Source organism: Colletes latitarsis, chromosome 11 (assembly GCF_051014445.1).
Source record: "Colletes latitarsis isolate SP2378_abdomen chromosome 11, iyColLati1, whole genome shotgun sequence".
NCBI classification, from domain to species: domain Eukaryota; kingdom Metazoa; phylum Arthropoda; class Insecta; order Hymenoptera; family Colletidae; genus Colletes; species Colletes latitarsis.
In genome coordinates, this window is record NC_135144.1 from 13,894,596 (window position 1) to 13,911,373 (window position 16,778).

At 35.9% G+C, this 16,778-nt stretch overlaps 1 protein-coding gene across 3 annotated transcripts in view; it reads right to left on the reverse strand.

Annotated features, from left to right (window-relative positions):
- The window catches only part of LOC143347874 (dipeptidase 1), a 107,027-nt gene that overhangs the window by 65,522 nt on the left and 24,727 nt on the right, over window positions 1-16,778 (reverse strand). For 2 of the 3 annotated variants that reach the window (XM_076777473.1, XM_076777472.1), the window contains exon 3: window positions 12,143-12,454. In XM_076777473.1, the coding sequence (XP_076633588.1) occupies window positions 12,143-12,454 (312 nt within the window). The remainder of the gene's footprint in view (window positions 1-12,142; window positions 12,455-16,778) is intronic. The other variant, XM_076777474.1, reaches the window with a different exon arrangement.

Consider the following 16,778-nt stretch of genomic DNA (forward strand, 5'->3'; position numbering starts at 1 on the left):
TAGTCAGACATTATATTTTCGGTAAGGAATTTTTTTCTCGAAAGTGCGTAGGATTTCAAGGGTATGTGTATGGACCAAAAATGATTGTAATTGACTCCTGCAACCGATAATAATTTTTTTAGAACGATTTGAAAAATTTCTTACATACGTAACATCATAACTTCTGAACGGATTGAACGATTTTCAAGTTTCAAAATGCAAACAACGCGTATTTTAGTGAAGATTAAGTAGAAACTCCAAGACTATTCGAAAAGTTGTTCCTTAACCCTGTAAAGTGAGAAAATCCCCATAAAAATGGTCCAATTTTCGAACGACCATAATTCCTACAATAGTCAATGGATTTATTTGAAATTCAGTGGTGAAGTAGAGCTCAAAGATACCTTCAAAAAAGTATTAAACAACATTTCCGTACAACGTCAAACAAATTTATTAAAAATGAAAAACGGATGTTTAAGAGAAATCGGCATATGTGCCTCAATTTTTCGATGAACAAAAAAGATTTCAAATCGTATATTACGTTTTCTATATCTACTAAATCTCCTGTAACTTTGTCATTTTTGCGAATTTTACTTTAATATTTTAGGGGGATCATTCTTAAAACCCCCAAGTATTGATATGAGATAAAAAAAAACTTTAATTTTTTCAAAAAGATAGCTACTTTTAAACAATATTCACTAAAAATCCAACAATGTTATTAATCTAATGTTTAAAAATTGTATGTAAAATTAACTATACACAAATCTCGAGGTTGCACAGTACTGGATTAGAGTAGAAAGAGTTACCCTTAATAAAATTAATGAAATGGGAGCTTTGTCTCAACCCCTAAATATAATAAACCGTATCTCACGTATTTCTTATATTTTTGCACATAAAGTGCATTCTGTAGTTTTTCGAGAATTAAAATTTCCCATAAATACATGAACATCCACAGTCTGCTCATTATATGAACAGTTTGCTTCCCGTTAGGTTAATGCAAATAAATTTTTACTGTAAATTTACAGTTCTAGGTTTTTAGAAACTAGCGAACCTCATCTGATTTCGAAGTTTATGCAATTTTACCTAAGATTACGCGTTTTATTTCGTTCTTTTATCGAGTCGAGGGCATCATTGGGAATCGATTGATCCGCTAGAAGAAAGTTTTCACGGTTCCACGGTGTGTTTACTCTACAGCGTGCAATAATAATCACGCATTTTGCAATTCCCAGACGCGCGACCAGAAGAAAATATCTCGTAGCGCCGGCAAGAAATGTTTTCTATTCTTTCGCGACACCCGTTCTATCTTTCTGAGCGACTGCCTCCGAGGTGCGAGGGTTGCGCCTTTTGTTCCCAACCCTAGCTGCAGGCGCCACCCTTCCAATTCGCCACGTCTGGCATCGAGTTTCGTTCTTCGCTCGCCGAGGCACGGAACGATCCAAATATTTTGCTCGAAGATAAAAAAAAAAAAGGAAAAAGAAAACAGAAAAACGCAAGAGAAGGGAAAAAAATTAAAAACAAGATCGTGCATCAAATTTTTGGAAATCGACGATTGAACGTCTTACCAGATTGGAAACTGGGAAAAGGATGAAACTATTACGTTTCGAGGCGAGAAATCCAAGTAGAAAGCGTGGAAACTATTATTTTCGAATTATGGATCGAATAAAATAAAGCCAAGTTTCGCTTTGAAAATTGTTTCACATTCAAACGACCAGTGAAAACTTTGAAAATTTTTTTTCCTACTTAAAGCTACTATGAATCTGAAGATTAAAGCCTCTTCTTTGCAATGACCTTTTAAAAGTTCAGGTACTATCCCTTTTTCGCTGTTTTATTGGACTTTGAACAAAGTGCATATCTTTAATATTGCAACATTCAACGATCGTAACTCCCATCATGCTCGTACGAAATGGGAAGTTTATTACCCTAAAAATACGCAAGAAAGGAACACTGATTTCAACATTTAGAGTTAAAAATTTGTTTAACTTTCAGGAACCATTAGAATGCGAAAAATTATTCGAAACATTGCTTTGCTACGATATTCTTAACGATGCAATAGATAATCTAATTTTTGTATTGAATTTATTCTTCGACCATTTTCATTTTTCTTCATCTGTGCACAAGTTTTATATTTTATACAATGCGCACATAAAACAAATTTTATATTACGTAAAATTTATCTTGCGCACAAAAGATGAAGAAATAATATTAAGTTGATGTCGGTCAGGCAACTTTTACTTGAATTTCGTTCAATCTTCGAAGGAGCAGAGAAATTCAAAGGAATTCAGATGGTTTGAATTCCCAAAAATGATCGAAAAATTGATTGTTGTAAATATACATGGCGTTCTTCCACTCCTGGGTAAAATTTTAATGGGGGATGGTCGATTTTTCTTACAAATTCGTTTTTGATTTTTAACAAATTTGTTTGACGCGCTACGGAAAAGTTGTTTAGTACTTTTTTGTAGGTACCCATGAGTTCTATTTCAGAAAAAAGTTTCACTGAAATATATTCACTATCGTAGGAATTATGGCTGTTTGAAAATTGGGCATTTTTTATGGGGTTTTTCTCATTTTGCGGGGTCAAGGAACAACTTTTCGAATATTTTTGCGATTTGTACATATTCTCCACCAAAATACGCGTCGTTTGCTTTTTTAAACATTAAAATCGTCCAATCCGTTCAGAAGTTATGGTGTTTTAAAGATACGCATGAAATTTCAGTAGAACATCTAAACGCATCGTCAGACATGAAAGTTTCGTTAATGAATTTTTTTCTCGAAAATGGATAGGATTTCGAAGATATGTGTATTCACCAAAAATGATTGTAATTGACCCTTGTAACCGAAAATAATTTTTCCAGAACGATTTGAAACACATGAAATTTCAGGGGAATCATTCATTCATGATGAGACATTATATTTTCGATAACGAATTTTTTTCTCGAAACTGGGTAGGATTTAGGGAGTATGTCTATTCACCAAAAATTATTGTAATTGACCACTGTAACAGAAAATAATTTTTCCAGAACAATTCGAAATTTTTTAATTTAATCTTTTAATAACTTTTTAACGAAGCCTCCATCAACAAATTGGTATTCTTGATTTTCGTCTTATTTTGGTCTCTAGAATCCCTCATTAAAATTTTTCCTGGGGGTGGCCGAACACCCTGTATAAATGGTTTACCTGACATTTAAAGGGAATCACAGAACGAACAAAGAAAATGATCAAACGATTAAAACAAGACCTCCAAGACTATTGTACGTTCTTTTGTTGTTATTTTTTTTTACGAAATTGCAATATCCAACGTATTAAAACACACATTAATGTATTAGAGTTTCAAGTCATTAATTTTCAAGTTGAGAGTTCTAGACTAAATTAATCCGATCCCGGAACCACGCGCAGTGTGTTTTTAACGAGAATACGTGATTCATCGTAGCATTCCACGCTCGTCGTAATTATGCCCAGTTCTTGAAAAACTCGAGAAGGTTCTTCCCGCGCCAACGAGTTCGGAACTTCCCCGACACGAGACAGAGACGTCATTTGATGAAATTCTCGAAACAATTGGGGACACTGGATCATTTGTTTAACTACTTAAATTCCCATCAAATATTCATTCGGGGACAAAGTTATAGCACGTCCCAGTTACTAAAACCACCCCGTATTAACGAAGGAAGATAATTTTCTATTGCATGTTTTTATAAACGACAAATTCGCAGAATATAATACTATAATATAAAATATTGCACATGTGTTGGTAAATTATGGAATAAGTATTAATAGAAAATTTTGAATCTTTGTTGTTTTAAAAGTATTTCATTAAATATACTTTATTATATTCGTAACTCAGTTGATATTAGATGCTTTTTTAGAAATGAATCGAATTTTATTAAAAATTAATTCGATGCTTTGTGTATTTTTATAAACGACAAATTTGCAGAATATAATACTATAATATAAAATATTGCACATGTGTTGGTCAATTATGGAATAAGTATTAATAGAAAATTTTGAATATTTGTTGTTTTAAAAGTATTTCATTAAATATACTTTATTATATTCGTAACTCAGTTGATATTAGATGCTTTCTTAGAAACGAATCGAATTTTATTAAAAATTAATTCGATGCTTTGTGTATTTTTATAAACAGAAAATTTGCAGAATATAATACTATGATATAAAATATTGCATCTGTATTGGTCAATTATGCAATAAGTATTAATAGAAAATTTTGAATCTTTGTTGTTTTAAAAGTATTTCATTAAATATACTTTATTATATTCGTAACTCAGTTGATATTAGATGCTTTTTTAGAAATGAATCGAATTTTATTAGAAATCAATTCGATGCTTTGTATGTTTTTATAAACGACAAATTTGCAGAATATAATGCTATGATATAAAATATTGCAGATGTATTGGTCAATTATGGAATAAATATTAACTGAAAATTCTGAATCATGAAAATTAAATTTATTTAATAATGAAGTTATAATTTTAATGAATGGAACGGAAAATTTGAATAATTAGTAGGACCTTGTTTGTTCTTTATTGAGTCAAAAATTAGCTTTCTCAAACATTCCTCGTTAATTTCATTTCTTGTTCGTTACACGCTAAGATTCCAACTTGGTAATCCTTTAAATAAACATTCATTAACCTTTATTTAAGCCCAACAATAATATAAGGGGATATTGTTGTCTAAAACATCATTTTTCCGGACCTTTTTGTGATTTTTTTTTTAACGACAGGTAGGCTGTTTTGTACTGAGATTTTGCAGATATATTTAGTCATCTTATAAGCACGTACAGTATTTTTTTCATCGAAAAATATTAAAAATTGTGGAAGATAAAGTTTCTTGTTTAAAAAAATGCAATTACACTGGCTTCCGTGATATTTCAAGATCTAGCAGACCGATTGAAGATTTGTAGAGAATATTCAGTAGACGCACCTTTATCGATGAAACTTGAAATTTAAAAAAAAACATTGAGTTTCACAATTTTTTTTAATACGCTAAGAACAAAAGAAAGGTTAAAAAACGGAAGTTCGAAACTTGAACTACCGTCATTCCTTTATTTACCGAGACTTTGACTTCTCTTTCATTCCTGCTATAACTGCACCCTTCCTAATGACGATACTTTAGCCCCATCTGCTTCAGATTAGCGGATCGGCTGAAATCCTGGAAGCCACTGAAGCACCAATTTCAGAAGAGCCATTAAACAAGAAGCTGTAACTCCCACGATTTCCAATATTTTTCCATGAAAAAAATACTGTACATGCTTATGAGATGACTAAATATATCTGAAAAATCTCAGTTCAAAGCAGCTTACCATTACAAAACAAAAAAAGTCACAAAAAGAACACTCCGCTGAAACATAAACCGACGAGAAATACTAATCAAAGTGAACAGTTACAGGCTGTAAAAGTCGAATGGCATTAGATTCGTCAACCGAGACGATCAAGCCTCGACAGAGCGGCCATTTAAGAAGAGAAAACCAACGAGAATAGTTAAAAAAAAAAAAAAAGAAAAAAAAACGAGTCCTTTTGAGCCGAACCGGCGCGGTTAGGGGGTAAAAAGCACGAACAGAGGGAAAATTCATTTCGAAACGACGAATCCGTGGCCTGGTTCGCCGGGACGCCGTGAATTCTGGCCGGCTGCCAGCCAGGAGGACCGGAAGAGATCCAGCGCGCCCGGAGGAGTAGGAGGAGGGGGGACAAAAAAAAAAAAAAAAAAAAAAGTGGTACGCGCGTATCTATCATCGTAATACCTGTCAGGTGGGCGCACAATGGCGCTGCGTGTGTTTGCAAGAGCGAAACTTCTCCCAGAAACCCGTTTCGTACCTATTTTCGGACGCTGGCGTCGAGGGGGATGCCGAGAGATCGACCGTAGGGTGGATGAATCGAGATAAATAGAGGGGTTGGATACGCCTCGCGGGGGACAGAGACGGTAGATATACGGTGTGCATGTGGAAAGCCAGAAAGTGAATCTACTGCAGTGCAGCAGGCAAACTTCGGTAATATAGCGTGTCCGTGTGCGAGTGTACGTGTATGGGTCGCGCAGGATGGCCCCACCGGGCTCAGAATTACATGTTTTATCGAGCCACAGGTCTGCGTGTAGTCATTTTTCTCGCCCCGTTCGATGGAAACATTTACACTAGGCCCCCAACAATCGATCAGATGCACTCGCTTTGAATTCGACGGATCCGTTGCAAAGGTCTGTCGAACCTTTTCACGATGCACAACGAAGCATTCGGGGCTGAAGAGCTGGCCAAAACACCGGTTCCTCGATGTGTAAGATGCGAAATTTTTTGTTGCTCGAGCTAGTGGAATATATGAATTGTATCGGTATTAAACTAAACACTTTTCTAGTACTAATTTTTCATTTCTCTATTGTATCGTGTTATGCAATAGTATCTGTGGTCCCATAGTAATATAAAATGTAATTTATTCAGGTCTACGAAACCGTACAGCGAAATTATAAAGGTAGCGAAGAAGAGATGATTTATGAAACTGTTTCGATAATAATACGCAAGCATGGGGGTTCCCCTACGACCAGTACTCCAACGTAAAGCGCCATCGTGCGGCCATAAGCGTGCCATAATGTCTTATTAACGGATTAAAACATTCATTAAGGTAGCGAAGAAGAGGTGATTTATAAAACTGTTTTGATAATAATACGCAAGCATGGGAATTCCCCGTGTCGACTGGCCAGCTTTTCTTGGGGGTTCCCCTACGGTCGACCAGTACTCCAACGTAAAGCGCCATCGTGCGGCCATAAGCGTGCCATAATATCTTATTAAGGGGTTAGGTAACTCTAAAATTTTGAAAAATTCGATATTTTGTTTTTTGGCTTAAATAATAGTTTGAAGCCTTAAAATCATTATGCGAAAGGTCCCAGTGTCGGAACAATGTTTTTGCTGAAAACTTAGAGCCTCAAACAATGGCGTATATCTGCTTATATCTACGTATATCAAACTTTAAATGCATTTTCCTTAGAACTATGTTCTACAAAATGGTGTGCAGAATTACTCCAGTTCTAATTAATCAATTGCTTTGAAAATTTACAGTTATCTTTACTATTATATTTATTAAGCATTGACGATCCGTTTTTTAAAAAATTGTCTAATAATTCTGCAAAATATTAGTAATAAAAACTCGATTTTAGGTTTCAAATATTTGCCATATTGTTCATTTTTATACAAATTGAAATGTCTCATCGTCAATGTTAAAGACTTTTATCATAGTTAATGGAATATTTCGGTTTTTGTTGTAGACAACAACCATTTTATCATAATCCTGCATACCAGTTAGACATAAAAAAATGAAGTGGCTCGGGAACATGGCGCTGTGTAGGCTTAATTATAAATATTTTTTAAACATTGCCAAGGGTTTTTTTCAATATTTGTTATACCTAAATACAGTGAAAAGTCTCAGGATAATTGACTGCTTACTGTTTCTTCATTGTAGCTTAAAAAATTGCCTTGTTTTCCATACCGCTAGAGTTACCTAACCCCTTAACGGATTAAAACATTCATTGTTTCTTATTGAAAATATTTTTTATTGACAAACGCTTAATTTAAACATTAATGCGACATCAGATCCGTAATCAACGACCCCAAAAACAATATTCGTACGAATCAAAGATCGATTTCGTATATTCGATTAAAAAAGAAAAAAGTTAACCATTGAATGCTGTTTTAAAAAAATTTTTAGAGGTAAATGACATTTGAATTCAAGAACTATCGACATTTAGAAACTTAAATAAACTGTAGACTAATTAATAAGAAATTGTCTCATGGCAAATTTTTATTAGTTAGATTACCTAACGTTCAATTGTCTGTTTATATTTACCAAAATTTCATAAAAAAGAAAAACGTTAAGCATGGAATGATATTCTTAAAAAGTTTTCATAGGTAAATGACATTTAATTTCAAGAGCTATCGACATTTGGAAACATATATAAACTGAAAATTGTTTAATAAGAAATTATCTAATTACGAAATTTTCTCGCCATTCGGTCCAGTTGCGATTCGAGAGAGGCAACATTTATACAGGGTGTTCGGCCACCCCTGGGAAAAATTTTAATGGTGGATTCTAGAGGCCAAAATAAGACGAAAATCAAGAATACCAATTTGCTGATGGAGGCTTCGTTAAAAAGTTATTAACAATTAAATTCAAAAATTTCAAATCGTTCTGGAAAAATTATTTTCAGTTACGGGAGTTAATTACAATCATTTTTAATGAATACACATACCTTCGAAATCCTATCCATTTTCAAGGAAAAAAATCGGTTAGGTGGTGAAATTTTTCGGCGAAAAAAAAATTTTTCAAATCGTTCTAAAAAAATTATTTTCGGTTGTGGGGGTCAATTACAATCATTTTTGGTCATTACACATACCTCCGAAATCCTACGCACTTTCGAGAAAAAAATTCCTTACCGAAAATCTAATGTCTGACTAAACGTTGATATGTTCCACTGAAATTTCATGCGTATTTTTAAAACGTCATAACTCCTGAACGGATTGGAGGATTTTAATGTTTCGAAAAGCAAACTACGCGTATTTTGATGGAGCATATGTGGAAATTACAAAAATATTCGAAAAGTTGTTCCTTGACCCCATAAAGTGAGAAAACCCCCATAAAAATGGTTCAATTTTCAAACAGCCATAACTCCTACAATAGTGAATATATTTCAATGAAACTTTTTTCTGAAATAGAGCTCATGGGTACCTACAAAAAAGTACTAAACAACTTTTCCGTAGCGCGTCGAACAAATTTGTTAAAAATGAAAAACGACTTTGTAAGAAAAATCAACAGAGGGTAGGTGCCTCTTTTCGATAAAAAAAAAAAAAAGAAAATTCGAATCGTTCTGGAAAAATTATCTTCGGTTCAAAAAATGATTGACAATCATTTTTGGTGAACAGACATACCCCCGAAATCCTGCGCACTTTCGAGAAAAAAATTCAATACGCGTGAAACTGTAAATGTTAATAACTTTTTAACGAAGCCTCCATTAACAAATTGGTATTCTTGATTTTCGTCTTATTTTGGCTTCTAGAATCCCCCATTAAAATTTTTCTTCTTTGAATCTTTTGTTTTGAATTAAACGTAATTTGACTGTAGAATGTTTATTTATATTTTGTTAGTGGGATACCCATCACTTATCTATCAAGGAACTGATGGAATCCCGTCACGAAAAGACGTCTTCGGATGTTTTAGAAGCTAAAGAAATCTTTTGAAGACACCTTAGGGGGGATTTCGAGGTAGTGTGAGATGTTTACCCACTAAAATCTCCGCGTAGAGCATCTTTAAGTGAAACGGGGGATCCCTATTTTCCCTACCCTGCTATTGCTTCTCCCATTTCGGAAGCCCTGAATATTATCTTCGAATAAAACGTTTAATGAAATAGAATTCAATCGAAATTTTACTCGATACAATTCTCGTCTGGCACAATTAAATCGAATCGAGTCCTGTCGCTGGCGCTGTCCGTCGTCGTATTATTAAGGTTTGCGCTCCAATTTTTAACTACCTCGAGCTTCTCTACCGTCACAAGTAATTCATTACGGTCTTAAAAATTCCCAAAGAAATCTCGACAGCTTCTCGGCTCCTTTGCGTTCGATCAAAACGACTCCGAGACTCTTCTGTGAAGTCGAGGAACGGCCGAGGGCTGACAGAATGGAAGGACCGAAACGGAAAAGATGGCCAAGGATAAAAAGAAAAAAAAAAAGAAGGAACGATGATGAGACAGCACTCGGTTTCTATCGAAAGAAAGGACCCCACGGCGTTATACTAAGTCTTTATGATTACATATAAGCCCTCGTGCGACCCCCACAAAAGCGTTTCCCTCTCACAAAAGGCTCCCTGCCCCCCTCGTGTTGTCGTGTGTACTCTCTTTAAAATTTTAAATCCCCATTATGTCGCGGGAACCGTTTCCAAACCATTACGAAACGACGAATTATTGATTTATCCGCGCGAAACTCCATCTTTCGGAATTTTCTCATCAAAATATATTTCAGCGCATTGGTAAATCACACGACCAAAGCCTCCATTTTTAATCGAATCTCGCCAAAAGTGCTTGCTTCGTTTGGTCGTTCAGAAGTAAAGCTTTACTAATAATTCTCCAAATACAAACGACTCGAAAAATTTGAACAAATTCTTTTCGCGACTCGTTCGAGAATTATTTAAAACTTTTAAGGGCTCGTTTGCAAACGCGACAGTCCAACTTTGGGAATTTTTTCATCTCAGCCGAAGCAATTTTCGAAACATATTCAAACTCTGAAAATGTATTTCAGCGCATTGGTAAATCACACGAACAAAGCCTCCATTTTTAATCGAATCTCGCCAAAAGAGCTTGCTTCGTTGCGTCGCTCAGAAGAAAAGCTTTACTAAAAATTCTCCAAATACAAACGAGTCGAAAAATTTGAACAAATTCTTTTCGCGACTCGTTCGAGAATTATTTAAAACTTTTAAGGGCTCGTTTGCAAACGCGACAGTCCAACTTTGGGAATTTTTTCATCTCAGCCGAAGCAATTTTCGAAACATATTCAAACTCTGAAAATGTATTTCAGCGCATTAGTAAATCACACGACCAAAGCCTCCATTTTTAATCGAATCTCGCCAAAAGAGCTTGCTTCGTTGCGTCGCTCAGAAGTAAAGCTTTACTAAAAATTCTCCAAATACAAACGACTCGAAAAATTTGGACAAATTCTTTTCGCGACTCGTTCGAGAATTATTTAAAACTTTTAAGGGCTCGTTGCAAACGCTAAGCTTTTACCCTTGAATTAATCGCGAAACGAATCGCGGGGAAAATTTTTAAACTTTGCGGAGTCGTTTGAATTTGAGAAAATTTTCATGGAAAAGAATCGTCTTTAATTTCTCGGAGAGCAACGGGTTTGGCCTTTTCGCGAAGTTGCGCCGGTCCAAATATCAACGATAAAAAAGTTGGAACAAAATCGACGTTCCTGCACTGGCGACTCCCGCCTCGTCAGGTTTTCGTTTTCTTTGGAATATTCTGATAGGTCAGAGGTGAATTTGCAAGTTTTCCTCGTCGCCCGTTCTAAACTGTTCCCCAGTTTCTTCGGGATCCAGTTTCAGAGTCGTTCGACGAAGTTTGGAGTTTGACACTTGGACGTCGGTTGTCGAACTAGACTTTCACGCTACAACTATAGACCTGTCCGCGCCATTATCGCGACAAACATTCGCCTCAGTCGTGCGGGAACATGACGAAAAAAGCGATTACCTTTCAGCATAGATCGCCCAATACATGCAGCTTTATTTTTTCAATTTTTATTCTTTACAAATGGGCTGTTTATTATCGAGTCACTCCGTATAATTATCGAAACAAATTTGAACGATTCTCGAGTGTTTCTCGAAACCTATTAAGTCTTTGTTTCGGGGTATCTGGAAGAATTTTTTATAATTTCGCGAATTATTAACAATTGTACCGAGTATGAATGGGAATAAAAACAGTTTCAAATTTTCTATTTGAATAAATATTTGTTTCCGATAAATTCGATTAAATTGATTACTTTATATGAGATATTATGCTCAGGATAGTTATTCGTTATTCGCCAGAAATTATTCTTCATTTATTCGAATGAATCATTCGAATTATTTCAAATAAATACTCGATTAAATACTTTTGAATAGATTCCAATCAATCGACCATTACACAAATAATAGGACGAATAATTATCACATTCAATAAAAACTGGACATTATTTAAGATAATTGTTCAAACGAGCTCGTTTCATTCGAATAAAAAAAATATTTAATCGTTCGAATAAATAGTATAACGATTTATTTGAAGAATTTTCCATTAATTATTCGTACATTATTACAATCATTTATTTTCACCGATTAAATTGCTTTAATGTATCTTTTCGTATTTCTTTTTAGGGCTGTAAAGTTAGAATAATTTATAATAAAATGTTTCCATTGTTTCTATAAGAAGAAATATATCCATGGGAGGCGTGTCGCCTTACTTTCCAGGGCGACTGTAGGACGATCCCGCCAAAACACAGGCGGTGACGTTGACTTCGCAACGCCGCCATTGTTTCGCCAAAATTAATCCCCGGGTGAAATATTTGAATAGACGCCGGATTTCCGGGCGTTATTACCGGGATTCCCCTCTCCCATTCGTGTGTGCAAAAGAGATTAAACCAATTAGAGAGACGACTTACCTGATAGTCCATATAATTCCCGTAGCCCATGTGGTTGCAGGTACAGGCGCAGGCCTGGATGTGCCTCCGCATGTCCAGCTCGACCTCCTCGCCGCAGACACCCCTGTTGGCGGCCATCATGGTGTCCCCCATGCAATAGCCGCTGGTGCAATACATCCTCGGGTCGTTCTGGTCCAAATAACCGCCGCCAGTGTCGTCGTAACCGAGCCCACTGGCGCACCGGGAGTCCGAGGTGTATCCCACGCGGGATTGGGGACGCTCCTCGTACCCCAGCCTGGACTGAGACCGATGAAAGGTCGGAGGAACATCCTGCTACAGAGATTTTTCCCATAAGCTACGCTACGCGATCGTAAAATGCGGTTGCATCTACTCGGAGGACCGTGTTCTATTAAAATACGTTCACGTTCGAGTGCAATTTGTCCAAGTGGGGCGAAACGAGGAGCATGGATTCCTCTAGCGAAAAGAAAGCGAAAAGTTCTTTGCCGTTTTCAAATCGGACGCACCGTTCTCGAGATACGAGCAGTCGAAATCCACGAAGGTCACGCGCGCCATTTTGGCGCCGAGCAGCTGATCCGACTTTGACTGCTTGTATTTCGAAAACGAAGCCTCCGATTGAGAAACGGCTGAGGACTTTTCGATTTCTTTTTGCGAGAGGAGTTCGGATAGTTCGACAAATGTATTCGATATTGTAGAGGATGATGGATATAAATATTATTATTCTAACGCGCCAAAGTTCAGAAATTACTGATTTTCAACACGGAGAATTATCGACCTTTAAATTGTCTTCGTGAACAAAAAGTGTACAAATTGTACTCCTCTTTTTGGATATTTATTTATATCTCGAAAACGAAGGCCCATTTTAAAGGAAGCGTTTAGGGTTCTTTGATACTAGGTATGTACTATGACTTGTACCTACTACCGTTTCAAAAGCGATTTCCACTGCCGGAAGCTCCCGTTGTAAGAGAAATATGCATTGGTTGTATCACAACGCGGCACGTGTACATTGCACGTGGTTTCGACACGGCGTGGGTGGAAAGGACGCGTACGGATGAAAGGACTCGTGCAGGGGAAACAAGAAACGCGTGATTGGTTCTTGTCACTAGAACGAGCACGTGACACGGCAATCAACGTACAGCGCCAAAACTGCGCTGAGAACAGAGAATTGGTTCACTAAATATATGTATACAGGTCGTTCAACCACCCCTAGGGAAAATTTTAATGGGAGATTTTAGAGGCCAAAATCAAGAACACTAATTTGTTGATTGAGTTGAAAAAGTTATTAACATTTAAAGTTCCGCCTGTAGAACGGGTTCTAGAGCTTCATTAATACTCATTATTAGAATTTTGAATCATTAAAATTCTTCAATCCGTTCAGGAGTTATGATGTTTTAAACATACGCATGAAATTCCAGTGGAACATATCAACGTTTAGTCAGGCATTATATTTTCGGTAAGGAATTTTTTTCTCGAAACTGAGTAGGATTTTGGGGGTATATCTGTTGACCAAAAATGCTTGCAATTGACCCAAGCAACCAAAAATAATTTTTCTAGAACGATTCGAGAAAATTTTTTATCGCTGAAAAATTTATACCCCCCTGTCGATTTTTCTTAAAAACACGTTTTTCATTTTTAATTAATTTGTTCGATGCCCTACAGAAAAGTTGTCTAATACTTTTTTGTAGGTACCCATGAGCTCTACTTCAGAAAAAAGTTTCATTGAAATATATTCACTATTGTAGGAGTTATGGCTGTTTGAAAATTGGACCATTTTTATGGGGTTTTTCTCATTTTAAGGCGTCGAGAATCAACTTTTCGAACATTTTTAGAATTTCTACATATTCTACACTAAAATACGCGTCGTTTGCTTTTTTAAACATTAAAATCGTCCAATCCGTTCAGAAGTTATGACGTTTTTAAGATTCCCATGAAAATTCGGGCAGACATTTCTGGCCAGAAATTATGTTTTCGGTAAGGAATTTTTTTCTCGAAACTAAATAGGATTTCGGGGGTATGTGTAATGACAAAAAATGATTGTAATTGACCCCCGCACCCAAATATAATTCTTCTAGAACGATTTGAAATTTTTTAATTTTGTTGACAAATTTGTCCACCTTATCGAATTTTTTTTCTCGAAAATGGTTAGTATTTCGATGGTATGTCTATTCACCAAAAATGATTCTAAGTGACTCCCGCAACCGAAAATAATTTTTCCAGAACGATTCGAATTTTTTTTTTTCTTTTTTTACCGAAAAGAGGCACCTACCCTCTGTCGATTTTTCTTACAATTCGTGTTTCATTTTTAACAAATTTGTTCGACGCGCTACGGAAATGTTGTTTAGTACTTTTTTGTAGGTACTCATGAGCTCTACTTCAGAAAAAAGTTTCATTGAAATATATTCACTATCGCAGGAATTATGGTCGTTTGAAAAATGAACCATTTTTATGGTATTTTTCTCACTTTACGGGGTCAAGAAACAACTTTTTCAATATTGTTAGAATTTCTACATATTCTTCACCAAAATACGCGTGGTTTGCTTCTTTAAACATTAAAATCCTCCAATCCGTTCAGGAGTTATGACCTTTTAAAAATACGCATGAAATTCCAGTGGAACATATCAACGTTTATTCAGACATTATATTTTCACTAAGGAATTTTTTTCTCGAAAGTGCGTAGGATTTCAAGGGTATGTCTATTCACAAAAAATGATTGTAATTGACCCCCGCAACCGAAAATAATTTTTCCAGAACAATTTGAAATTTTTTAATTTAATCTTTTAATAAATTTTTAACGAAGCCTCAATCAACAAATTAGTTTTCTTGATTTTCGTCTTATTTTGGCCTCCAGAATCTCCCATTAATATTTTTCCGAGGTGTTATCGAGCACCCTGTATCCCTCCAATCTAAAACAGTGTGTTCCTCCCGTTTAAATAGTGTTCTTTTCACTTTGGATTTCTCCATTCATCGTTCTTTCATTTTTGTTTTTCCACTATGATATTTTAGATTCGTTAAAATGCTGCCGAATAATACTAAAACTTTGTAATATCCACGTATCACGTCTCGTAGAACGAGGTAAGAAATTTCACCTAGGGCTCGAATCGCCATCGGAAGTCCCGTTCCGGGATTAAAAATGAAAAAAGATTGGCGTGTTGCAGTAGTGCATGCGCAGTGTGCATCAAAATTGCATCACAAGCCGGGAACGCGGAACGACCGCCGGGAAGAATACTTCCATTTTCAGGATTATTGGCAAAGAATAACGTTGATTTATTTTCGGCAGGATCCACCAAGCCTGATCCCGTTTCCTCGTTGCCTCCTTCTCGTTCTTACCCTCGTTCTACAGCGCGCGGATCGGTGAATTCCTAAAATATGGCGATGAAACGCGAGCGTAAAACTGGGCCAAATCGATATCGGCCAGATATACGTACAGCAAAACTTCGAACTTTAAGTATGCACGCTGGCTCGAATCAATTTTCGGATCCCGAAAACCCATAATGGCTACTGGAAGATTCAACGCCGCTGGAATCGTTGAAACGTACCGAAACTCGCGATCATCTCTGGTCGTCCCGGTTTCTGCCGGATGAACGGGTCTCTGTAACCGAAGCACAAATTGCTTCGACTGTTGTTACAGTTTCGGTTAACGACGGATACTTCGACATTCGTTAGAGAACAATTCGAACAACGGATGTCGCCGAGCAGAAGAATTTAAAAAATTATTCTTAGTTTTCACAAATAGGCTGTTTATTATCGAGCCACCCCATATAATTATCGTTCGAAACAAACTCGAACACGCTTCTCGAGTTTTCCTGAAACCAATTAAGGGAACCAGGCATTCGGAAAATTGATTTTTTTTTTTTTAAGTGATACTATTTGAAATACAAGAATTGCATGTAATACTTCAGCATGTTTAAAAAAACTCCGTCGATCACCAGATATTAACCCTATTGAGCATTTCTGACTTGATGAATACTTTAATTGACGAATGGAATAATATTACTTGTAAGATCACATCTAATTTAGTTGATTGAATACCTAGAAGGGTGGCTGCAATAGCAAAATCAAAGGGAAACCGTGCTAAATTCTAATTATAAATGTTAATTTTACGATTTGTTGTATTTGTTGTTTTTATTACAAATGTTACTTGTACACTTGATAATGGCAACAGAATAGGTACGAATACTTATTACGCGTTCATTTTTGCCTTGTTCATTTTTACAGACTTTGAACAATGCATGCAACTTGTCTTTTTAAAAAATATTGCTTAATAAACATTATCATTCAGCATTTTTGTCGTAATTTAGTCACTGTACGAATACTTTTTACGTCCACTGTACTATCACCTTACAAAGACCCGTTAAAATCGAGGTCGGACGATGTAAGTGGAAACAGCGACCAATGATCAGACAATTTCAAATTCAGTTTGTTCGATATCAAAACCTCGTACAAACAATATTTATTCTTATTTCTCAGTTTTTTTTTTATAGAGTTAATTCCCGTCGCGTTTGTTTAATTATTATTGAGTCACCCTATACAATTCAATGCATTTGTAATATGTGATCATTCGAAACGAACACATTCGAGTTTTTCTTAGAACCTATCAAGTCTTTGTTTCGAAGTATCTGGAAGAATTTTTTATAATTTC